This window comes from Cyanistes caeruleus, chromosome 13, assembly GCF_971803275.1.
Source record: "Cyanistes caeruleus chromosome 13, bCyaCae1.hap1.1, whole genome shotgun sequence".
Classification (NCBI taxonomy): Eukaryota; Metazoa; Chordata; class Aves; order Passeriformes; family Paridae; genus Cyanistes; species Cyanistes caeruleus.
The window spans coordinates 7,396,093-7,421,497 of NC_141713.1; the positions used below are offsets into that span (position 1 = coordinate 7,396,093).

The following is a 25,405-nucleotide window of genomic DNA, read 5'->3' on the forward strand; positions in this document are numbered from 1 at the left end:
GATTGCTGTCAAGTCATAAAAGAGGAGATTTTCCTTGCAAACATCTCAAAACAGCAGAGAAATACAAATACTGAGTCATCAGTAACAAGGAATGATTGCAAGGCAGTTCTGTAGAGAAGAGACCAGGACTCACCCCAAAAGTGTCCTCCTCTGGTTTGTGGGTCACAGTGATCGGTGGGGTGGGACTCACTTCATAATCACCGACTGAAACCAAAACACCAAAGACAGAAAATTCAGTGTGGCTCCCATGGGACTCCCAAGGCACCAGCACATTCCAACTGCAGTGCCCAGCCTAATGAGATTCAGTTCACCCCTAAAAGAGGCTGCAACTTTCTGTTTCAGAAGGCACAAATCAACCATCAGAGAGTTCCCTGTGCACATCAGCAGAGAAACCACAGACCAGCTCTATGCTGATGTTGGTCCAGACTCACAAATGAGAAACATTTGGGTGCCTGGTGTCCTGGAATAGGTTCCCACCACCCTTGAGCCCTCTTCTTAGTTTTCTGAAATCTAATGAGCTAAGTGGGGTTAAAACACAACTGACTCCAGCAAAACTTGATCTGAAGAAACAGAAACTTGAATGCTTTTTGTGGTGTGTGATGCATGATGTGTTTTTTGGGGGGTGGAGGGAAGAATCTGTTGAAGAAACATAACCCAACCAAGTGCTGCTTCTCATCCTAGCCCACATCAGAGAGATGATGTCGTTGGGGACAGCCCAGCCTGCATGAAATTAAGATCCCTTTTGCTACACCACAACCAACCCTCATTTCCTTTGTAGGACCCTCTTTGGAAAGCCACTAGAGGCAGATGAACATCTCCTGGTCTCATGAGATTACTGAGACGATCACAAGCTCCCCAACAATCTTGTTCATGCACAGGGAAACCAGGGCTTTGCACAACCTCCACCAACCTGCTTCTGGCTTCCTCATTTTTGCTATGTAAATCCCAGAGGGGAAGGGGAAAACACAGAAACAAACCAGCCACAGTACTGAAAAGGCAAGGAGACACTTACTTGAGACAAAGTTGTCCGTACTCTCTGTGGAAAGGACAAAGAGAAGCAACACGGTTAGCAGCACAGCAAAGGGAGAGGGGTCTCCTTCCCCACCCACCTCAGACATACACCACCTCCCCAAAGAGCCCAGGAAACCAACTCCTGATATTTTTTCCTCTTGGGCAACTGTTCCTGGAAATCGCAGTGCATGTGCCAGCAGGAGATGCTGGAGGTCAGGATGGAGAACCTTGGGCTGAAAAAGGAAGGGAAGGATGCTACTGTGAGGCCAAAATGGAGAACAAGTAGCACTTTTGAATGATTTGTTAACAACCCTGCTTGCAGCAGGCGAGCAAAGCTCAGCAGACACAAAGGGCTCTGCAGGATGGAGGTAGAGGGGAGAGAAACAGATTTTGCCTTGCATGGCAGTGTGCACCCATGGATAAAATCCTTCAAGGATAAGGACCAGCTCCCATGGAGGAGAGCCCTGCTTGGGGCTGGGAGTTAGAGGAGACCTAGAGGAGACCTCTTCCATGAGCCACTCAGAACAGCTGATAGCTTCTGAACTGGACATGGAGGCTGTGGCTGTCCAAGAGCCACCTCTTGCCCAAGACAACCACAGCAGGTGCTGCTGTCAGCCTGCTGACTGCTCCAGTCTATTCAGCAAAGCTCCTTCAGCTCCAGAGGTGGCTGAGGCCCCAGACAATGAGGTCTAAAGCCCTCGCTGACACTCAGTTTACACAGAGTGAAAATCACGTCAGCTTCCAATTCACTGGCCCGTGGAAAAAAGCTGAGCCCGATTTAACTGGAGTTTACACAGCTTTGCTGGCAGAGGGCTCCTGGAAGGATGCTGAAACAATCACACTGCAGCATGGGTGAGGTTTGTAAGGGAAGTTAAACAAACCCCAGGTGACAAACACGGCTTTCCAAACCAGGGCAAAAAAACGTGAACAAATATTTTTGTTTTAAGTCAAGCAGACAAGTGACTTTCCTTGGCTTTTTCTAGCAAGAGGGGGGAAATAAAAAAAAAAGAAAAAAAATTTTTATTTGGAGATGTTTTCTTCTTTATTAAGGCAGAGTCTAGTAATAAAATTCTTGCTGCTTCTACATTTTTCCCTTTCTATTTTGCTCCGCTGGACTAAGCAAATTCAACAGAAATGCACAAAAAGGTGTTTGTTTGTTTTTTTATTAAACCCTGTTTTTCTAAGCATAAAAAATAGCCAAGAAATTTCATCCAACTTGAGTTCTGTGAGAAGTTTCCAAAAAACTGAACACTCATCACAGGTACATTAACCTTTGTGGATTAAATAGAGAGTTGGTAGACTGTGGCAGAGATACCAATGACAACATGCAATGAGATTTTTACAGGAAATGACACAAATCTGTCCTGGGAGCCACTGCCCTGCAGCATCAGAGAGAAGGCAGATATGGCATGGAGCTTACATGTCACAGATCCCAGATTCAACAGCACCTTGCTCCTCTCAGCATGGAAAGCAGTGTGGCCTTTTACCAATGAGAGGCTTTTGACCAGGGAGTTCTAAAATACATGGTCATAAGTCCTTTTCTATGTTGACAGAAGCCGTCCAGGCACTGTACTTTCATTAATTAATTAAGACTAATAATCTCACCCTGGGTAGTGACAGCAAAGCCTTTGCATGTGTGAATTGCTGTAAGCAACAAGGGGCTTGAATGAGCCACAGGGGAGCCTTCAATGTGTGGCATTTTCTGAAGGAATTTACCTTCAAATAGGAGATTATAAACGTCAGCTGCAGTGAATGTATACGTCAGCTGTGGCAGTGGACGAAGCAACAAGCTTGAAGGAAAGTAAATTACATCCTGCATTGGCCTGACAGGGTCTGCCAGGGTGAGGGATGGCTTGGGACTTTGGATCAGAAGAAATAAAGGAAATGGGTCAGCCCCTGCTGAGAGATGGTTTAGGGTCAGTAAGCACCCCACACCAACAGCATATGAGGCTTGAGTGAAGCTGCATTCACAAGGTAAATATTTTATATATATTCACACAACCCTATTTTCCCAGAGCCTGCAACACAAGATGCTCCTCAAACATCAGTGTGCTTTTCCACAGCAGAGTGTGGCTCAGATCCCTTTCCAAAATCAGCTCTCCAGAACAGCGTATCTGCCCCCTTTCCTGCAGGCCCAGCACCTACTTAGGAGCTGCCCCATTTCACAGATGGGGAAACTGAGTCACAAAGGTGGGACCTAAGAGAGCTGAGACTGCAAACCTGTGCACCTCTCCTCACCCACCCACATCTGATTAGCTCTTCTGCCCTGACAGAAGGAAACATAAATAGGTCAGATAGTCAAACAGGGCAGCATCCTTGAAGTCAGAACACAAATTTTCCACTCCCATCCATATCAGCTCATTTGTTCAATTGTCAGATCTTCAAGGCAGAGATTTGGGTTTGCATTTATGATATTTGACCTGCGGGAAAACTCTGTGTACATATATGGTGTGATATAAATAATAAATGAGAGTACCGTTGGTATTTTGCTATATTTAGCAAACGCCCTATTTTGCTGGATTTTCTTGGGCTGCAGGGGCCAATTTAGAGCTGCCACTTTCTCATGGCATCATTCCTGAAGGCAGCACAGATCTTAACTCCATGATGGCCAGTGTGGTGCTGCACTGTCAGGGAACAGACCAAGATGCTTCTATGGAGCAGACAGGCCACCACAAAAGTCTCTACGGCACTTCCCAGAGATAGATCTTCATGTCCTCAAATGCTTTTTTTTTTGCACTTAAGCTGTGAATCACCAGGGAGTACAACAGGGAATTCCAAGCAATCAGTTAAGAAATCCCAGCAAACTGATGCAAAGTGACTAATTGAGCTGTCGCATCTTTTGTAGCCCTGTCATCCTGGAATTGCACATATTGCATTCGGAAAGAAAACAATCCTGACACCGCTGCATCCAGCTTTAATCATTTCACAAATGCAAGCTAGAAGTGAAAAAACCAAAGGGACAGCCTGCATCACTTCAAAGGCTTTCCCTTTCTATAGCTTATGACTACCACACAGTAGAACACTTTCCCTAGTAAAAACTCAGCAACATCTTTGGGGCACTCAAAAGGAGATCCAAAATAATTGGCTAAACTCACATCCCATTCCCACTGAAATTCCTAAAGGTCTTTAAAATAAATAAAAAAATACACTGCAGAACATGTTGCAAAATAAAATTATCTAAAGCAGTTAACACCTCTCCCAGCATTAAGGAGTTCATATGACAGCAAATTACACTTGTGTAGGGAAGTCACACTGGTCAGAAGAGGCTGCCAGGGGTCACCTCTTCCAACCTGATATTCAGACAAAGCCAACAAGGGTTGTCAAGGCCTTGTTGAGGTGCAAAGATTACTGGCAGGGCCATAGTACGACCTTTGGATTGCAAGGAGCCCTGATGAGATAAACTGAATATCCTACCTGGAAAAGGCTTTTCAAGGAAGTGTCCTTTGATAGTTTGGTTGGCTGAGCCCAGCTGGTTGGTAGCCACAATCGTGTAGTTGCCATTGTTGTAGTGAGTGGGTTTGTTGAAGAGCAGGCAACCCTCAGACACTTCCCCTTGTTGGTAAAACTCCATGCGGATGATCTCTGTCTCGCGGAGGACCTGGCCGTTGTGCAGCCAGTGAAGGGTGGGAGCTGGGTTCCCATGCACTGCAAATGCAATGCAGTGGTCCATGTGTAGCACCGGCTCCTCCAGAGTAAGGATGCGAGGGGGATCTAGCAGAGAGAAACATGGCAGGCTCACAGCAACCTCCACCCAACGCCACCGCTCTGTGCACCACGGAAACTACGAGCATTGAAAACCTCCAAAATCGCTTGTTCCTTCTACTCTTCCCATGGGTGGCTGTAAAGAAGCAGCACTGTCAGGAGAACCACTCCAACCCTCCCTCAAAGGAGGGTCTGAGCCATGGCCAGGCCTCTTGGCCTTCCAAACAGGGGCATAAATTAAAGACAGGGATGGAAATTTCACCAGCCCAGAAACAATTACACTTGAACTGTCCAGTCCACAAATCTACTGCTGCTCTCCTTCCCCCAAGGGATCCTGGGGAGACTGCCTGCTCCCATTAAGGAGGACATGGTGACGTAGCACTGCTATATTACACATGTGCAAGGTGCCTGTGGGAGGTCTCCAGTCACACTGAGCAATTCTGGATTGCATAGCTGTGGAAGCAAACATCTCTCAGAGACTGTCTGTCCTTGGGGGCTTCGACTGCCTGAATATCCCAAAGGAGCTCTCACTCGCCGAACAGCCTCCAGGGGTGTTTTAATTAAAGGGAGTAGAGTGGGAGAGGGATAAGAAAAGCAGGAACTCCACCTGCAATTTATTGCATATGCATTGTCTTCCCCTTGGGACACACCAAGAATTCAAATGTTGCTCTGCTCTAGCTTCTGAAACCCCATTTACAGCGCCTACACATAAGGTCCCAAACCCCAAGGCTGGCAAGGTCTGAAGTAGAAGAACAAGTTTTGTGCAAAGATACATGACACAAAGATGTGTGTCTTCCCTAAAACTCTCCTTTTCCATCCAGCTGCAATGACAATCCATTGGACACCCACAAAGGAGGAAAGCCAACATACCAACTCAAACCCGTCTTTGTGAGAAAAGACAGTGAATTTTTAAGCCAGTGAAGGTGACAGAAGAGAAGAAGGTGCAGAGCTGGTTGGAGCCCAGCAAAATTCTCCCACCAGCGCCCATCTACCCTGAACCACACAGTCGTGTCCCAGCCACCCTCTTTCGTTCACAAGCCCAGATTTGCATGTGGCTTGTTCATATCTTCCTGGCAAGGGGATTCAAAACAGGCAGCCACCTACACACACAAACCCAGATCTTTTCAGTGTGAAATTACAGCCTGAGTGATGGCTCTGTGCAACAAGAGCAAGGGTAGCAGAATCTGTCGGCAGCTTAGAGGATTTCACAGGTGAAAATAAGCATGGGCATAACTTAAGGTGTGGCAGAACAGATGCTAAAACACCGTGCAAAAAACACCTGTCTGCTGACCAGTCAGCTCTGAGCTGGGCTGAACTTTAATTACCCCCATCCTTCAATCCATCAATAGCACTTACTGGAAGGAAGATGAAAGTAGTAAAGCATCACACAGCATGCATGGGTTTACCAAGAGTAGCTAGAATCCCACAAGGCTCTCTGCTCTACATGGCAAGATTGGGGGTGGGGAAGAGATTTTCAAACTCCAGAGTAAGGGCAAATATTACAGACACAGCAAAATATAGCAAATCTCAGCTTCTTGAGACCACAAAGCTGTGTAAACTTCCTTTTAAGGTCAGGGTTTTGTTATATTAGAAAGCACAAAGAAAGTTGAGCTACTTGCAGATAAAAGTGAACAGTTCAAATTTGACACGTGCACATTCATATGACCTTTGCAGTTTAACTTTGTAGGATCTGACCTGAGAGGAAGCATGAACATCCCTAAAATTAGTGGCAAGTTTTAAACTGTCTTTAGCAAGGGTGCCATTGAACCTCTCACATAGCATCTAGACAAGAAACTTTGTGTTTGTTAAGAGATTTTGAGTCCCTCTATGGCTTTCCTTTAGTCTATTGAATATTCCAAGACACAGGCAGGAAATGCCCACCGCCACCACTGTGGCACTGCTGCTCCTTCCCCGCTCTTGTGCTCATTTCTGGATTAATGGAAGCATCAGGAAAGCAAAATTACTGGCATTTGAGACAGAGAGCTGCGTGAGGATCCACCTTTGTCTCACTGTGCTCAGCTCCTCCTAATCTTCACCCACAAAACCAGTATGAGACAAGCATAGCAAGTGCTGTGCATTCAAACAACTCCCAGGGGAGCCCCTCTGGGCTCTGCATGGACAAGGTCTCTCCACTGGTACTTACAGTAGACAGTGAGCAGCACACTGGCATTGCTCATCCCCACCACGTTCTCAGCAATGCAGGTAAGCAGGAATCCATTGTCCTCGCTGGTGACGTTCACCAAGGTCAAATTGATGGCATGAACATTGGTCCAGTTGAGGTTGGTCTAAAAATCCCAGAGAGAAATGCAGACAGAAATCACTATCCGGTGGCTCCTTTCCTCCCCTCTACCGCCCTCAGAAAAGGAGGATCACAGTTTCTGTGTGAGGAGCTCTCCAAAATCCAAAGACAGCTGGGATCTGGGTGAAGGGAGGTATTTCCTCACCTGATCAAACACACCATATCTTGTAAGAGGAAATACTGGGAAGGGGAGAGCCATGGCATTGTAGCATTGATAAGCATGGCCAGCCTCTAGAAAATCTTACTTAGCTATTGCAAACAGGTAGTTTCACTGGAGTTCCATCAGAGGACACATGAATTAATTCAATCAGGGAGCACTGAGCTCTGAAACTCTCTCATTTTCACTTTCCAGCCATACAGAGGAAAGGTTTTGCTCCCTTCTGGGAGTCCCCAGCTTCTCATGTGGACAGAGCATGGCTTCAGCTTTCCTTTGGATACAACAATTTCTCTTTTCTCATACCATCCACCTGAGCCTGCATGCATGGACCTGGAAAACCTCGTCAGCTGCTTTGTTCTTGCCACACTGGGCACAGGCAGCCCTGAGGTGGTGCAGCCCCTACCTGGTGGGTGTTGATGGAGTGGAGTTCGGCCACTGTCCAGTCCACGTCCGGCAGCGGCGATCCTGAGCCGTTGCAGGTGATGACAGCGTTCTCCCCTTCCCGCACCGTCAGGTTCACGTGGCTCACACTGATCTCAGGAAGGTCTAGAGGGGCCAAAAAAAACCATTCAGGTTTGGGACAGAATTTTCTACAGCCAGCCACAGGAAGTGTGGACATAGATCCCACCAAGGTGTTTTCCAAACCAGCCTCCAGCACCCTGAGATGCTGAGCATGAGGCAATAGAACAGCTTTGCCCTACCAAGAAAAGGAGGGGTGTTGGACAGGGGGAAACGTAGACACTGGAGATGTGCCAGCTGAGCAGACCTTCTTATCAGCTTTGAATCCAAAAGTTGCTGTCCAATTCTGGTCACTCTTCCTCTCACACAACCCCCGTACTCATCTCTCTACTCCCACAGAAGCTGCTCACGAGGGCAGTCACCTGGGATGAGAAAACTGTGTGTACTGGGAGAGGATCCAAGGCATCCCCACCCCCAGGGACAAGGCACAGAGCACTCAGCATTGCAGGTGAAGAAAGTGTCCCTCTAATTTATAACAATCAAGAAAAGACAACCAAGGATGTGTCCTCACATTAACTGCAGCTCTCCTAATAAAAGGTGCCCTTGTTCTTCCTGGGTGGTAGCAGAGGGAGTCACTGATTTATGGTGGCTCTGATTTACACCAGTTCCTTACTCGGTGCCACAGGCACCAAATATCCTTGCAACGTGAAACAAGACAGTGCTGGTTGCAAGAAGGCCAAAGAATCTTCTTGAACAGGGAAGGTTTTCAGAAGCAAACTGAGTAAGCAGGACAGGTGAACTGACCAGTGCCCCATCACAGGGCAGCAGCATCCACCATGCCAAGGCAAAGATGGGGACACACACCCCTTCATGGCCATCAGAGAGTGACACCAGGAAGGAAGGAGCATTGTACCGACTGGGGGGATGCCAGAAGAAAGAAAGCAGCAGTCAAGACCTGGCAAAGCTGCATAGACAGCAGGAATAGAGGAGAGGGAGATGGGAAGGACATGTGTGGTCTTCTCCAGGCTGAGCTGGTATCTAACATGGCTATACCAAGCCATGCCTGCCCTCAGCACCAAAGGACAAGGATAAATGTGGTCTCCTTACAACAACCCTGGAGTCTTAATGCTTGAACAGAAATATTCCTCTGGAGAAAAGCAGACCACTGTGCCTTCCTGCTTTCCAGGAGTTTGCATGGTCAGAGGAGGTGCTTACCCTGCACACCAGCATGTTTTTACTCCCAAATCAGCACCCTGCTGTTTCCTGCAGTCTAATGCCACCATTGACTGAGCCATCTCTCCTCCTGCCCCTGAACCCTAAGGTTGTTTTTTGGTGTTGTTTAATCCTTTCATTTTATTCATCCCATGTGGGGCGGAAATTACAGCACTCTCAAATCTTTTTAGTTCATCCACACGAAGGCACATTTTGGCCAATTTCCAGAGCTTAAAGGGACAGGGTGAGCTTGGGGGAAAAGAAACAAAACTAACCAACAAAACAACAAAAAAACAAGTCATGCAAATCCAAACGTGAATGCTGTTTGTCTACTACTGTTACAAGTAACAAGCCCAAATCCCTAGTACAGAGGATGATTACAAAAAAAATAAAAATCTGGTTTTCCTCCTTTTTTCAGCCTGTGAGTTTGACAGCTGCTTGTGTACAGACAGTTTAATTGCTCTGTGGAATGTACATCTCTTTTTCCTTACTCTGCAAAGGATGCTTTCCAGTAATAGCAATAGCAGAGCAAAACCTGACACCAAACAGGCAGCTGATGTGTGAACAAGGTGAAGGAAAAAGGGATAGCTATTGAACATGCCTCGTGTTGCTCCTGGCTGCTGGACTCTTTTAAACATCAGCAGGAAATAGAAAGAGATATAAAGTCACTTCTGGCTCTTCCCTACAGATATGGGATTTCAATTGAAAAATAAAACAAAAGAAAATGAATAGAGACATGTATTTCCTAAGAGTAATTACAAAAGATTCAGTGGCAGTGTCTTTTAACAATATGCTGCTTCTAGGATTCGTTAGGCACAGGAAGATCTACATGAAACAGCTCTTTTCAAGACATCACACAGACTCACTACAGACATTTTGTCAAGCAGCAACAATGCAGCGAAGAAAATGCCCCAAATCACCCAATATCTTTCGTAGGCACATTAATAGCAGCCTCACATTTACCTAGATATTCTATTTTTAATCTGCAAATATCCCAACCAGCTCTAACCTTCTTGTTCTCAACCACATGGTGGGATCCTGCTACATCAGGTTTCCAAAATAGCTGAACCAGAGGTGCAGGATTGGACAGGGATCCCTCCTGGCCTCCCTCATGTCCAGCCCAGGGATCCTTACCACACTGGGTGATGTTCATCTCCTTCAAAGTGATGATGGCTGCATCCATGGTCATGCAGTAGAGATCCTGGTACTGCAGGTTTGCCTCACTCTTCTCCTGCCAGAGCTGGATCCAGCGGATGTCACAGCTGCAGTTAAAAAGGTTCCTCTCTAGTCTCCTGCAGGCAGAGAGAGGTGAGAGAGGATGGTGGGATAGGGAAGGATGAGCAGAGCTGTCACCTGGCTCTGGAATCTTCTAGAAGGAGGGCTACCATGCACATGTAAGAGCTAGAGTAGAATCTTCCCCATTATCAGCTTGGGGTCTTCTGGCACTTATTATTCCTGTCTTTTCCACAGTCACAAATCCATGCGTTCACACAATCTCCTTCACAAGGGCCCACAAGGTTTTACATCTCCCAGGGCAGCACATGCATGCAGTCACTGTTTCTCACCACAAGATCTGCACTACTGTGGCTTGGTCCCACTGTCACCCAGACACCCAAAAGAGTCACCCCTCAGCAAAGGAACAGAGAGTTCTCTACTGCCCTAAAATATTGATTTACACCTTCAAATCCCACTTCAGTGGTGGCCCTAGACTCTGCTGGGCAAAGCACAATTCAAGCCCCCACAAGCACTCAGAGAACCTGGCAGCTCTTCTCCCAAGTTCCTTGTACAGACACAGGCTCCTGGTGACCCAGAACACAAGCTAATGTGCAGGGGAACATGCATTTTAATCAAATCAATCAGCACTGTGCTGAGACCCTGCTGACCTGGCCAGGAGAAATGGAGAAAAGCACTGCCTTTAATGTACTTCATTTAAACCACACTTACACATGGTTTATATACCAGGAATGTTTATTATAATTGATTTTCCAACCTATTAACCATTTTATTTACATTTTAAAAGCTCTGCAGGTCTCTGTGGACATGCAAGAAGGGCAAGTCCCCGCAGGGAGAAGAGCCCAGGGCTCAGCCAGGACTGAGTTACCAAAGATATCTGCAACAATAATTTGAGCAAAACTAGGAGATACAGCCTGAACAAACAAAATATCTCCCCACACATCTGTAAAGCAAAGAAAGTTGGGATCAGCAGAGCCAGCAGTGCCAAAGATGAGCTCAGCCACCCCAAAGCAGAAGGGCATCCCCAAAGGTCAAACCATTGCTCCACATGATATCTAGATCCCCCACCATAAAGGGGAAAGCTTTTTTCCTGCTCTGTTCCATGTGTTACTGCAAAATTCATGCTTGCTTTTACAAAATTAATTTCACTGACTAACAGGATTTGGAAAGAACCTTCCAAACATCTGCAGCTGCTGTTTTGTCAATACAGTGCTGCAAAAGGAGGAGCTGAAGGGGTCTTCTGGTAGCACCCAGGCTTGCTAAACCTGAGCCCTAATGATGCCACTTTGCATTTTCAAATACATCAAGATGTCATCTGACTTTATTTTTTTCCTAGAGCAAACACTGAGTTAAGCTGCACTCTGTGGCTTTTCATTAGTTCATTTCTTTCCCACCAAAAGCACAATAAACCTCTGTGACACAGGTACAAGGCTCAGACAAGCAACTCAAAGGCCAAAGCACTAAATTTAACAGGCCAGAGCAGATTAGCGCAGTGATTTGGTGGGATTTGAGTGATGAGACATTCCCTGCATGCTCTGACAGGTACTGCCAGGGCTTTGCACAGGCTTTTACATCCTCTTCTACATGACCATGAATCTCCTTCTCAGGAGCCCCCCAGAATCACTGATACCAACAGGACATGGGATGATGTGTGGGTAAGAGCCATGGCAGATCAGGAACTGGGAGCTGGCAGGGAGCTGGGGGAGCTCAGATGCAATGGGGGAGGAATTCTGCTCCCCTGCAAATATCCTCACAAAATGAGGCTGCTGGCAGAGCTGCTGTCCCAGCACTTAAGGGCAGCTCTGTAAGTAATAGACAGCAGCTTTCCCAGCCCATTGCTAATTCATGAAGGGCCATGAATAATCCAGGAGCCACGGGCTTCAGGGCAGAACTTCCCCACAACCTGCCCCAACACCAGCGATGGAACTCGCTCTAATCGAGACCCCCAGAGGGGCTTTTGCACAAATTAACTCCCCTCACTGGCTGGATGTGCTGAGTGCCAGGGGCAGCTGGCACAGCTCTGCAGGTAGAAGGGGCACATGTGTGCACTCATTGTCCCTAACATGCATTGCTAAAGCATTCCCAACATGTGGAAAATACCCTTTCCTCCTTGCTTGGTGCCTTGCCACGGCAGCCAGCTCCCCAGAGAGGTGCATAGGGAACTCCAGACTCACACTATCCTAAATCCATCCAAAAACCTGGACCTCCAACTCGCTCCTCAGACTCCTTCCCTTGCAGGGACCTTGCAGCTGCTTCCAGCTCTTCCTCTCACTTTTCTGTAAAACACCTCCACTACCTACAACCCCCTGCTTGTGGACATAAATGCACCTTCTCTTCCTGCTCGAAGGAGAAGCACCTTGGGGACCACAAGGTGCTCTTTGGACAAGACACACTGTTGGACCAGAGGACACTGCAGTGTGCAGCAGACCATGGGTGCAGCATCACCCCAGTGAGAACTGAGACAAGGGGCTCTTTGTGAGACACATCCAGCACAACTTACTCCTGGAAGGAACAAACAAACCCAAAGGGCAATTTTTGCATGCAGGCTGCAATTGTTGCCAAAGCTTCACTTGGCTGCAGGCACTCAGGAGCCGTGCACACCCCCACACCTTCTTCAGCCCTCCTTAAAACTGAGAACGCCTGTGAGAAATAGCAAATATCACAGCCTCATGGGAGCTGGGCTCTGCACAAGCAGAGCTGCTCTGTCACTCAAGGAGCTCATCCAAAAAGGGGCTGAACCTCCACCTGAGACAGAGCCACCCACCAGCACCATCAGCAGGGTGTACTCAGGGCACAGCCCCTTCCCTAAACAGGCACACTGTGTTTGGGAAAGAGGAAAATTGTGCCAATCATGCCATGAGCTGTCATTTGATGGGACAATGACCCATCAAAACTGAAACCCTAGAGCATGCAGGCATCAAGACAACTCTTCAAAAGTGATGCTGCTGGCGCCTGGTTGAGCCCAGCTTTGCTCCCTGCAGTGAGCTGTACCCACTGTCTCCCAAAACTGTCTGGACAGCCTTCATCAGGGTGGACCAGTGTGGGATGCCATCAACACTCCAGTGTATTCTGGAACAGGCAAGGACTTCACACACACACAGGCAGTTTTTTCCAGACTAGGCAGCTAAATGAGACACACACCCTGTCCCATGTCTCCCCACTCATCAGCTAAAGCAAAGCTGTCTGCAGCTAAAACCTCTCAGAGGGCAGCAGAGATCCTTGCCACACTTCTCCTGTCTGTTTCAATTCACATAAAATTCCTGCCAAGGTTTCATACTCTTACAATTAAAATGCTCTTCCTACCTTGGGACTGAGGCCACTTCCCTAAGCTTGACAAGCAAAGTGCACTCGGCAGAGAGGGAACAAAATCTAATTTTTTTATTCCTATTAATTTCCCAGAACCAGAGTTTCTCTTGGTGATCCAACCTAAACTGTTATTTCTGAACCCCTGCCAGAAGGGGCTGGGATAGAAAGGGCAGGACTGGGGCAGGGAGTGGTGCGTGCTGTCTGACAGCTGGCTCAGCTAATGCAGAGAGCAGGCAAGCACCCACTGGCCACAGCTCTATTACTGGGACTGCTGGTGGTGATAAGTTTCAAAGCTGGAGGCACAGACCATGTTAAGTTGGACTCAAAACATTAACAGAGATGCTGCTGTGCCCCATCCCCTCCAAAGCCTCTTGCTGTAGCATTGCAGAAGTGTACTGCAGGGCAACTTGGCAGGGACTGCTGGTATTAGAAATGCTGATGGGTCGGGCAGAGCAGCAAGATGTTCAGGACTACAAGGTTTTATACAACCAAAGACGTAATTGGATCCAGAGTCTTAGGTCTTTCCGGGAAGGAATTTCTTGAAATGTCAGCTCTAAGCTCTCTGAGGACATGACAAAGGAAGCCAAGGACATGACAGAGGAAACCAGCTGTGACTTCTGGATAAGAAAAGCTCTAAGTCCAACGTTTATGAGCTGTTGCATGTGTCAGATGCTTTCCTGCACACACTCAGCTTCAGACTTAGGAGAGTTGTGTGCTCATTAGTCTGAGCCCTGCTGGTCAAGGTCAGCCTGTGCCATGGGAATTAGGACTGGAGTTACTGGAGACCATTCCAAGCCTTGTTTCTAGCCTGAAAGAGTAAGAGATAATATTCTCTGGAAGCGTGCCTCATTTTTGCCATCCTTTCTTCAGTGAGTCAGCAGGGGAGAATCTCAGCTCCGTTGAACAAGATATTCTTCTTTAAAGCAATACACGTTCATGAGGCTGCGATGCCTTGGATGCAGCCAAGCAGCAATTTCAAGCCCCAGGTTGCCATCCACCTGCCCAGTACTCTTCTGATCTTTACTCCTCGTTGTTCACTGTGAGTGGCTTTGTCAGGTCTCATGTTCCTTGGCAATCTCCATGTCACACTCAGTTGTAGCTCCTCTCCTCCAGGGCACCCTCCTGGAGAGAATCCTCCCACCGCTTCCCTCACCACATGCTCCACTGCTGCCTCATTGTAAGTCACGGTTTTGGCTTGGATGACTTTCCTTCCTCTGGATCCATGATTTCCTGATAGCACAAGGGCACTGGAACTCAGCATGAGACATCTCTGGTGAGCCTCTGCACTGAATTGTTCCACCAACCCTCCACACAGACGTAACCCTCTGGAGAAGAGGGGACTCTTTCCAGCTTTTCTGTGTCCCTGGAGTCTTCTGGCCTCTGCCCTGCTGTGCACAAACACTGCTGCTCAGCCTGCCTTCCTCAGGCTCTGCATTGGCCTCTGCTGCTCACCACCTTCTCCCTTTCCAGAGAGTTTTGGCTCAATTTCAAGTCCTTGGCTGATGTCAATCTGCATCTCCCTTTCTAGCTTTCACCAGCGTTTCACACTCACTTTATGTGGGCCATGTATTCCATCTCCCTCCCAGGTTCTGGAAGCCTCCTTGGAGCTCAGTGTGCCAAAAAACTGTCTCTTACTCACCCATCCTCTGCATTTCTAAAAAAAAAAAAATACAGTGTTTCCCACTTTTGTGCATCCATTAGTAATTTCTCCCCATCTTGGAGATCTGCTCTTCCTCACCAACAGGTCCCATCCTAGCAGTCAGGACCACAACCACCTCACAGTAGGCAACATGTCTTTACCTTAATTCCCAACATCTTTATATGAATTATAATTCGGAGCCCATAGCTCATGCTACACCTTTCTGCTGCCTTCTTTACAACAATTGCAAGGTTCAGCATGGCCCCAGGAAGGACACTGCAGGCACATCCCCCTGCCCCTTAAAAACTGACAACCCAGTGCTATCAGATAAAATATCCTACTCCTGTCGTGTTTGATGCTTGTGCATCACCACATTTTTCTGGTAATCTCCATCCTAGCTGCGCTTATGTGGATGAAGGGTCCTTACTTACAAGGAACTCATAGGGGAACATTTGTCAGGAAGCACCTAAGGCAATTCTTTAGGAAAAATGAACTTGACCATGCTCTTACTCCAGCCCAGCCAACAGCAAGGCAGGCCCTTTTGTAGGTTTAAATTGCTAGGTTGTAATGTTTAAATTGTAGGTTTAAATGTGGGCAGGCACATTTGTAGGTTTAAATTGCTAAATTGGAGCTGGTGCCAGAGTTTGGTTTGCCAAAACACCTTCCACAGCCTGAAGCAGGAAAGGTTCAGCTGAGGCTCCTGCCCCACACGATGCCAAACCTCTCCGTGGGACACCATGGACAACACACACCTCACCAGCACTGCTTTCCCACCCCATCATGGCTTCCTACCAACCAGCCCTGTGACCTCCCACATTTCTTTGTGCACCACTTCTTTTGCTCACAGGGGTTTCTTATCTCCAAGAAAACCACTCAGAGCACGGCTACAACTGGAGCCAAGTAATTCAGCTCCTTCCTGCTTGCCACACTGCAGAGTGCTGGCCCCAGGTGACCCTGCTGACACCATCCAAAGCCACCCCAAGCACACCAGCTCCCTGCCAGCATGATCATATCAGGCCAATACAGATGTATTCATCAGGTGAAGTACCCTTTGCTGCCCAAAAAGCAGGTTCTCAATTCCCTTTGTGCTTGGTATTGGTATTTTGAGCCCGGCTGGAGCTGGCAGACCTGGGACGTGCCTGAAGAAACAAAATATGACCAAATGAAGCAAAAGCACATAAAAACGAGCCCCTTTGGAAGTATTCCCATTAATCTGCAGGCACACCATTACCCCAGGCCCTGCAAGTGCCTCCAGCTCAGGACTGCAGCCCCATTTGCTCCTCCACTCTTGGGTCTCTCTTGGGTAACAATCATCAATCTGAGTTTTGCCAGACAGTGCAATGACAATAAGTAAAGGTCTAAGAATACAAATGACTCATGCTATTAAACTTGAAACCCAAGCCAGACTTGAAAAATATTTAGAGCTGTAATCAGCAAGGAGACAAATTCTGAATTCAGCATTTTAACTCTGCAAGCCAAATTTCCCCATCAGAAGGGCGTTTCTCCATTTTCTAATATCACTATTAGTATTTTTCATTTAACAATTTGACAGAAATAAAATACACTGCAGTAACACCGGTGATAACACACTTACTCCCACTTGAAAGACTGTCTTTATTCTTTCATAAGTCACTTCTAGCTTACAGCTCTATTGATCATGGGTGAGGATGAATGGAGCTTCCCAGGATCCTCTGGGACAAATCCTACATATATATTTTTTTATACCCACCAAACAACTATTTCTAAAATTCAACAAAACAGGTCATCAGGGCAACGTTCCATTGATTTCGTGTCCACTTATTCTTCAAGCACGATGCTGAATGCTCCATCAATAATTCAGCAGGCTGAAGGCCACCAGTGCCCCAGGAGACACAGCTGTATCATCACCTCCCACATCAGAGCTGGGAGGTGTCCCCATTGCTAGAGAGAGAGGGAATCATGGGCCTAAAAAGCAGTCTTGTAAAGCATGTGCACCAGCTAAAGAAAAGCAGTTAGCCCTACCCTGCGACAGATGAGAGCAAGTGTTCGAAGAGATTCACTCAAAATCTGGCCTAGTAAGTATTTCTAATGTGCTACCAGAGTTAGTCAACCATTTACTACTCTGAGCATGACTTGTTCATCATCCCAATGTTAATTAGCCAGCTGCTGTGAAGTTAAAAGAGAAGCAGTTCTGCTCTGGTGCTCCCATACCCAGGAAAGCCTCCCAAGGATGTTGCTGCCCACTGGAGTTTTAGGTAATTATTCACTGGCTTCAAAATAGCTCTATTTGGAAATTGTTCCTCCTCTCAGCCTCCAGTCTTATCCCAGGAGATACCCCCAGGGTGGGACTTACAGTTCAAAGAGTCGCAGTGTCTGGAAGAGTTGCCATGACAGAGTGGTGAGCCGGTTCCCGGAGAGGTCTCTGAAAATTAAGGGGAAAAAAAAAAAGAAAAAAAAGTAGTCACTGTAAATAATTCTTCCTGCACATGGCCCTGCCACCTCCACAGAGCTCATCGTCCTCCTCAATGGGGAGGCTGTCAAGCAGTTTAGAACTCAAGTTCAGATTTCATAATGAGAGATTTTAATGAGGACAAACCCAAATGAAAGTTTCTCATCTCTCTTTTTTTTTTTTTTTTTAGAGGAAAAATGATTTATATCCTGCTGCAATGTTAAGGAAAAAAAAAAAAATTCAATGTCTGATTCTTACCCATGGATCTGGAGCTCAACCAACCATAAGCAAAAAGAACAAGTCTAATTTCAGAACTTGAACAAAAAATTAAGTACAAACCTCACGTTAAAAATAGTAACAGCCAGGTTCAAATGACAGCACGATGATTACCCAAGGTGTTATCATATGATCTGCAGTAGCTGTGTGTTCCAGGTGTCCCGGAATGGCTGTGTGCTGCTTGCACCCAGGGGTACCACTGCTACAGCAGCCAACAGCTCCCCATCCCTCTCTCCATCTGCCCAAACTTCCAAAAACATAAATCTCATCTACCTGGGAGAGCTTTGCAACCCAGCAGACATCTTCTCTTTAGCTGAAAGCCAGAGAGGATGAAAGAATGTAAAAGGAACTGGATTAATAAATACAAGAGGAAGAAATGTGTCTGGAGCAGGGTGAGCAGATGGAGAAAAGCCCCCAGTTTCTAACATCACAAAAAGATGGTAATGAAACACATTCTGTTGTGGCCAGCCTTCCCAGGGACACCTGGCCAGCCTGAGAGCCACCAATCGAGTGACCAGCCCATGGGGTGAGTGAGCAGAGGAACGGGTGATCCCAGGCTCTGGGAGAACCCCAAATGCCCAATCTCTTTGCTGGCCTCCAGAACACACAGCAGGTGCTGCCCCACATCCTTCACCAAATCCATCCCTGCTGAGAGCCACAGGCTGGCAGGGCAGCCCCTCTGCCTCAGCCTGGCCCACAGAGGAGCCATGAAGAGCCAGAGGCATGAATCACCTGAGGTTCATTCAGCTCTGGGCTGGCCAGAGAGGAGGCATGACCTGAGGCAGTCCAGCAGTGCAAGGCCCAGCCCCCAAACCCTGTCTGATTTGCAAATAAGTGCTCAAATCAAGAGAGCAAACCCCTGAATGGCTCCTGCTGGCACAAGTCTAATGCACAAGGATTTGGAATGACAAATTCATTTCTTCCCTTACACTGAGTTTCAGCAAGGGGAAAGCAATTCTGGTCCTGTCCCACCTGCACAGAGCTCTGCAATTAGGAGTGGGGAAGCTGCTCACACAGCAAAGCATTGTCCCAAAGGCTCTCCACAAGCCTGGCAGAAGAACAAGCCCAAACACAATGATGGCACAGTGCTGCCTTTTTAAATTCTGGCTCTGCTTCACATCAGACTATCCTGCTGTGGGAACCACGGCAAACCACAGGTACCTCATTTCACATGACTGTGATCCCACCATTCCCACGTCTCTAGGCAAACTCCTTCCAGTCTCTGATAAAGACTGGCAAAAAAGGCAAGTAAAGCTAAGCAGGGGGGAAGGAAAACATTACAAGACTCCCTCCTTTATCTACCCCAGAGCACTGAGCACCTGGAAATTTTGCAAAGACAGATGAAAAGTGGGAGGGGAAGGAGCAAACTCACTGTTACTGAAAAGTGAGACAGAAAACTCCCTCCCCCAGCCCAGGGAGAAGAAGGAAGCGTAAAGGGGATGCATGAGAGACAGCGAGATGTGGGAGAGAGGCAGAAATGCAGAGGAGGGAGTGAATCTCGCTGGAATGTCCTTTCTCAAAGGTCATGTTTTGCTACATTAGGCAGAAATGTCAAGAGAAAATTGGATTCTGAAAGAGAAGAGGAAAAACAACAGGCTTTCCACGCAAATAAGGGAATCAAAAATAGCATGATCGTGTTATTACAATTTAGGACACAGAGAGATGGAGAAAGGATACATCCTCACTAATGCAAGGGGCTTTGCCAGGCAGATGTGCTCCTCTTCTCATTTCCCACAGTGCCTGCAAGCCAACTCCTACAACCTCCTCCCTCCCCCAGACAATAACCCATTTTGGAGAGAGGAGATGGGTCTTCCCTTGCACACATCTGGCAGGAGACTGTGTTTTCAAAGGGCAAAGCCAGTGTTTCATCTGACCTGACCATCAACTTCTGCAGGGCTGGTCAGGGGGACACACACGCTCAGCTCTGTTCCAGATCAGCCTTGGACACACACAGGGAGGAACATGCCTGTCACTGGAAACAGACACCTTGGGCACTTCAAAACGTCACAAAGGTCCTTCCTCAGGCTCAGAGACAGACCTCAGCACAGAGACTGAAAGGAGCTGCACACAAACACACGTTAAAAATACACCATTTCGGTCACAAAAACTCCAAAGGTCAGAGATGCCAGGACTGGGATTCCACATACAAAAGGGTACAGCTACTGACTTGTGCTGCAGAAGACAGAGCTCCTCCAGAGAAACTTCACTGCACAGCAGTGATTTCTCCCCAGAACAGACCCATCTCACATGCTGGATGGGAAAGGTTTCCTGGGGAAGGGAGCATGTGATTCTGTAATTAGAGATGGAATCACAGTACATGCACATGAGGAGATTAAATTATGGCTCCACAGGTGAGGCTCTGAGCTCCAGCACTTTGTAATTCCTGTTTAGTGCTTGCAAGGCTCCCCCCAGTCACAAATTTCAGCTGCACACACCAAGTTTCCCAGTGTTCTGTACAGCATAAATGGGGAGGGTTGGGGAAAATCAAGGCACTCACATGCAGAACATCTCACAGCTCCAAATCAAGGCCTCTCAAAGGCTCATTCTGCCTTCCTAGAGCATTTAGAGTCTGTTGCCACCTCCAAATCCCGGTTACTGGAGTGACAAGAGCCCCCATCCTCTTATGCTGTGGCTGGGCAGAGACAGCTCTCTCCTTCCTGGCCCATTTCCTTCTCCCTCCTAGCTGGCTGAACCGCACTACTCATTGATCTCCATCCACTCCCAAGTATTTCTCAGCCTCAGTTTCCTTACCCATGCCCAAATTTCCTATCATCTCCACTTTTACACGCTCACACACCAACAGCAGTGTCCCAAGAGCTGCTACTCCTCTCCCTTACTCATTCCTGATCCTTTGCAAAACTTCTCCCCTCCGACTGGACCAAGAGCCATTCTACTGACCTAAGACATCTCTGAGCAAAACCAAGTCTTCAAAAAAAAAAATCTGTCCTTTGACAAGATTTCTTTCCCTCCACAAAAGGAGGGTGCAAATATTCTGTAACAGCAGCATCGCCAGCATTTTCTAGCTTGAGCAAAATAGCTTTTTCCCAAACTCCCTTCTACCTCCTCAAACATTTGAGAAAGCTCTTATGTGAAACTAGAAAGAAATAATAAAAAATAGAATCAGCCAGGAGCAGACACCCAACACAGAAAACTTCAGCCTGAGCAATTAAAATTTGGCAGAATTATAGGAAAGTGGAAGCAGTCCTGTAGCAGTGTGCCAGACAACCTTTCTAACAGCCTATGCATCAGCTCCACCTGTAACAAAATACAGCACATCACACGTCAAGGAAACGCAGGCAGGGCGAAGCAAAATGCCTTCCCTGCATATTTCTCAGCAATGAACAGGAGCCTGTCTCTCCCAGGACAGATCTGCCATCAGCACTCCTGGAACATACTCAAACTGCTTCTTTGCCATGGGACATTTTCTCCATCACTCACAAGATGCTCTTTTCCATGGAGACAGTCTCTAGAAGTAGCTGCCAGGCTGCTTTTGCCTCTAAAAGGAGTTGAGGAGGGAGAGAGGGTTGGATAGAGCTCACCTGGACCAGAGTCCAGGGCAGAGCCACCCAACCCATCCATGGCTCAGGCTCAACACCACAATCCTCCTGCTACAGCAGCTGTGCTCCCAAGGCTCCTGCTCCCATCCCCACCAGCACCTCACTGCACACCTCAAGGGCAGGCTGGTACCACCGAGTGACAGCCAAATCCCAGTTCTCTCTCTCCCTCCATCCTCCTCCTGCATTTGAGGAGGGCACACGCCACGTCCCACACGCTCTCCCACAGCTCCTGCAGGCACTGCCAAGACCTTGCTGGTGACCAGAAGGGAGGGGAGGTGACCTTTGCCATTTTGTCACAGCATGAGTGACAGATGGGGCCAGGGAGTGCCCCATGGAGTCCTGAATGAGCCCCTGTCATTAAAAAAGGGATGGGTGAGGGTGGAACAAAGAAGACTCCAGATCCATGTGGACCAGAACAAGTGGACTTTAATGCAAGAGGAGACAGCATTTTTTCTTTTCCCTTAATTACCCAGCAGCCAAAAGTGTTTCCACTATTAAAGCCATTTTTATTCAGCTAAATTAAGCCAGTTGCCTCATTAATGACACCAACAAGCAGGAGCCCCTGTAATTAAACTGTAAGTTATTTTATGCAGTTCAGCTCAACGCAATGGCAGAAACGCTGCTGCTGGGGAGGGACCCTGTGCACCTGTCCCTCCTCCACGCAGCTCCATCCTCCACTTGCCCTTGTTTCCAAGCTGACACATTTATTTCTGCATGGGAGAAGTTTTTCACACATTTTAATAACATGTTGCCACTATGAAAATCCTGACTGGGAGGGATTAACTTCCCAGAGCAGCTGGGGCTGAGGGAGCATGAGCCTGGCAGAAGTGAGAGGAGAGATGCACATCCTCAGCTGCAGTCCCCAGTGCTGGATATGCTGGTGGCACTGCATGTGACTCCCTTGATATCTGGACACAACAGGTGCTTCCCCATCAGCTCACAGCTCACTGCAGCCTTAGCTGGGTGCTGGTGGCCACAGGAGAGGAGAATGTCACAGCCCCACATGCTGCTGTAGGGACAGCTCCATTCAGGCTTCGTATCTGCAGCAAGTTAAGCTGCTAAAGCTTTGGGTTTGAACCAGAGAAATGCTGGAAAGTCACTCTGGGGCTTGCTTATCCCTGCCAGATGACTCCAATGACCTCTAAAAACACTGTTACACTCCCCATCACCCTCCCTGCCCTCCCCAGCCCCCTCCCTCCTCTTCCTGTTTAGTAAGCAGCTTTGCTCATTAAAGGAAAAAATGTACTGTCCTCCCTTAATGAATGTGCTAAAATTACCCCAACAAGTCCCAGAAGCCGTGGCAGGACAGGCCCCCCCACAAATCAGGCTCTGCAAATATTAGACTCAATTGGAATCTCCAATAGCTCAGCCCCAAATCCCAGCAGGACACACTTGAGATAGCCTGGGAAAGGACCAGGCAGGGCCAAGTGTGTGCAAGCCTCACTTGCCTGCAAAGCAGAGTGAGCAGAACAGGATGTGGCATTAAACTGGTCAGCCTGAGATTTCATAACTGCCAGAAGCTCTCCTGGATTTGCTCCCTGCTCAGGCTCAGCACCAGGACACATATATTGGTGCTGTGGAGGAGTGAGACAATTTTCAGAGGTCCTCAGCCATGGTCTGGCATTACCTACAGCTCAGTTCTGCTCCTCAAGCAACACCCAGGGCTTCTCTGACCCCAAACAGCAGAACCAAAAAGTCTCAATCTTCCTTTGTGTGTTTGGGTAGCAAAACTTTCTCCTGTCCATAGGTCCTGTCCTGTAAGGCACATGTCACACAGCAGGTGCCATGACAATCATCTCATTCCCCACAGACAATTTCTTGTTCTAGGGCTAGAGTCAGAATCTGCAATAACTTCCCAACCTCAGAGCACCCTGCACCAGAGAGGAGAGAGGGATCATCGTGGGTGACACACGAGAAGAGTCTCTGCCATTCCACATGCACACCACTGGTCCTGGAAGTGAGGTACTGGAGAGAGGAACCACCAGACCCCTCCAGATTTCTCAGCTGCAGGACCCTGGTTTTCAAATTCACATTGAAACAGGGCCGAGGGAGGTGAAGGGGCTGCTCTCCTGTGTTGTTCTTTAAACAACAGCATTAAAAAACAAAAGCTTCAGAACAAATGGGAAGGAATTAAGGCACCACACCTCTGTCACAGGGCTCCCACAGCCAGTGCCAGCAGCACATCTGTCCCATGCCTCTCTTCCCAGTGCCTCTGCAGTGCATGTTCTCCTGCTGCCTTCAGCCCAGCCCAGCCTTTATTTTAAATGCCATCTCCTACCCCATGTCACTTCCACAGCCTCCAAGTCATCTCTTCTGAGGCATCTCCCAGCTGCACAAAGCTTTGTTCAGAGACAAATCACCCCTCAGAGTTTATTGCTGCTCACAGTTTCGGTTCAGCACACGGTACAGATGGGAAGGCGTCGCCAGACGTGGGTCACACTGTCCCCTGTGCTTCCAGGCAGATCAGATGCAGGGATCTGGCCCTCTGCACTACACTCATCTCGCCCTTGTTGTGTGCAGTTTCCATTGCTCTTCTCCAAAGACATCTGGACTCTCAGAGGACTTGAGGAAAGGTTAAAAGCTAGGTCAGCCCTGCAGTTGTTTTCCCTTTGGCTGCCAGCTTCCCTGCAGGGCAGAGTCCAGCAGCATCCACAGAATAGGCCAGGCTTCTGCTCAAGGAAAAGAAAAACCAACTTGCAATAGGCAAGAGCCCTCCCCCATAGCTGCTCTCCTGCAGCCAAGAGGTCCTCAGGGCTGCACTGCCCCCACTTCATCTCTTCTGTCCCAAACTGCTGCAATTCTAGATCCATTAGACCGAAATATTACAGTACACTGGGCTTTCCTCCTGCTCTGGCATACAGAAGTAGCACTGGAGATGTGTGCCGGCTGAGGACAAGGCCTGCCAGCTGCCAGCTCCAGCAAGGGGCTGGGTTTATCCAACCCTGTTTGCTTCAAACTGCATTGTTCTTCAAGCTGGGAACAGAGAACAACTGGGGAATGCCTCCTGCTCACAGGTTTCCAGTGAACCCAGAGCCAACCCCATCTCTCTGTGTGAGAGAAGAGCTCAGAGCTGTGGCAAGGCACAGCTTGAGGAGATGGCATGGGAAGGAGAGAAATGCCCACAGGGCATTTCCCAGCATCTCTGAGTACACTATAATTGGACTTGGATGATATTAGAGGTTTTTTCCAACCTTTATGATTCTATGAACATCCTTGCAGCAATAGGGACCAGTGCTCATCAGAGGTACCACCCAGCTGGGAGGTCACTCCAAATTCCCAGGCAGACACTGGGAAAGCTGGACAAGGTCCACACAAGAGCCTTGATGCCAGCTCATCGAGCGCAGATGTGTTGGGACAGGTTCTGGTCCTCCCTCTTCCTCCTGAACGATAACTGTGATCTCAGCTGTTAGAGGGCTCTTACATCAAATTTATATAAAAAAAAAAAATTCAAATACCCACACCTACTTGGATGCCCAGAAAGCAATGAGCCTTGAATAACCTCAAAGGGGTTAGAAAAGAGAAAACTAACAGCTGGGCCTGAGCCCCAACTTTCCTGATTCAGGGAGGGGTGCCAGAGGTTGGGATGCACTGGGGGTGGTACCAAAAGCTCTGCAGGGCCTCTAAAGAAAGGAAAGGGTATAAATATAAAAAAAAAAAAAAAAAAAAAAAAAGTTACATATATATATATATATATACATATACACACATATATATATATATCCAGCAATAGCAAAACAACAGGGCATACGGCAGGCTAAGCTCTCGGCAGACTCTGCTAAATGGTTTCCAATTAATTAACTGATTACATGATAGAACAGAAGGGGATTCAAGTGAGTGCTGTTGACCTTTAAGAATAATTAATATCATCAGGATAGCAAAACTCGTCCAAGAAAAATAATTAGGAAGACTCTAATATTGCCTCCAAAGCCACATCGAAAGGGGTGAGGAAGGTTCTGGTTAATTCAGAGACACAGTTCCCACGTATTTCCTAGCAAATCCATTTCTCCCTTACACTTGCTTCCGCCTGCACATCTCCCACACACACGTGCTCCTTCCCTACCCCAGTCAATCCTCCCTCTCCAGATCCATTTCCCTGTCACCTCTTCTACACCCCATCCCCCTTCCA

The 25,405-nt window shown here is 47.7% G+C and overlaps 1 protein-coding gene across 5 annotated transcripts in view; it reads right to left on the bottom strand.

Annotated features, from left to right (window-relative positions):
- NTRK3 (neurotrophic receptor tyrosine kinase 3) overlaps positions 1 to 25,405 on the bottom strand; it is a 204,480-nt gene that overhangs the window by 133,783 nt on the left and 45,292 nt on the right. For all 5 annotated transcript variants that reach the window (XM_086848325.1, XM_086848323.1, XM_086848327.1 and 2 more), the window contains exons 4-10: positions 17,351 to 17,419; positions 9,975 to 10,132; positions 7,573 to 7,715; positions 6,857 to 6,998; positions 4,426 to 4,722; positions 1,013 to 1,036; positions 134 to 204 (exon numbers count right to left, since the gene is read on the bottom strand). In XM_086848325.1, coding sequence (XP_086704451.1) covers positions 134 to 204; positions 1,013 to 1,036; positions 4,426 to 4,722; positions 6,857 to 6,998; positions 7,573 to 7,715; positions 9,975 to 10,132; positions 17,351 to 17,419 — 904 coding nt within the window. The remainder of the gene's footprint in view (positions 1 to 133; positions 205 to 1,012; positions 1,037 to 4,425; positions 4,723 to 6,856; positions 6,999 to 7,572; positions 7,716 to 9,974; positions 10,133 to 17,350; positions 17,420 to 25,405) is intronic.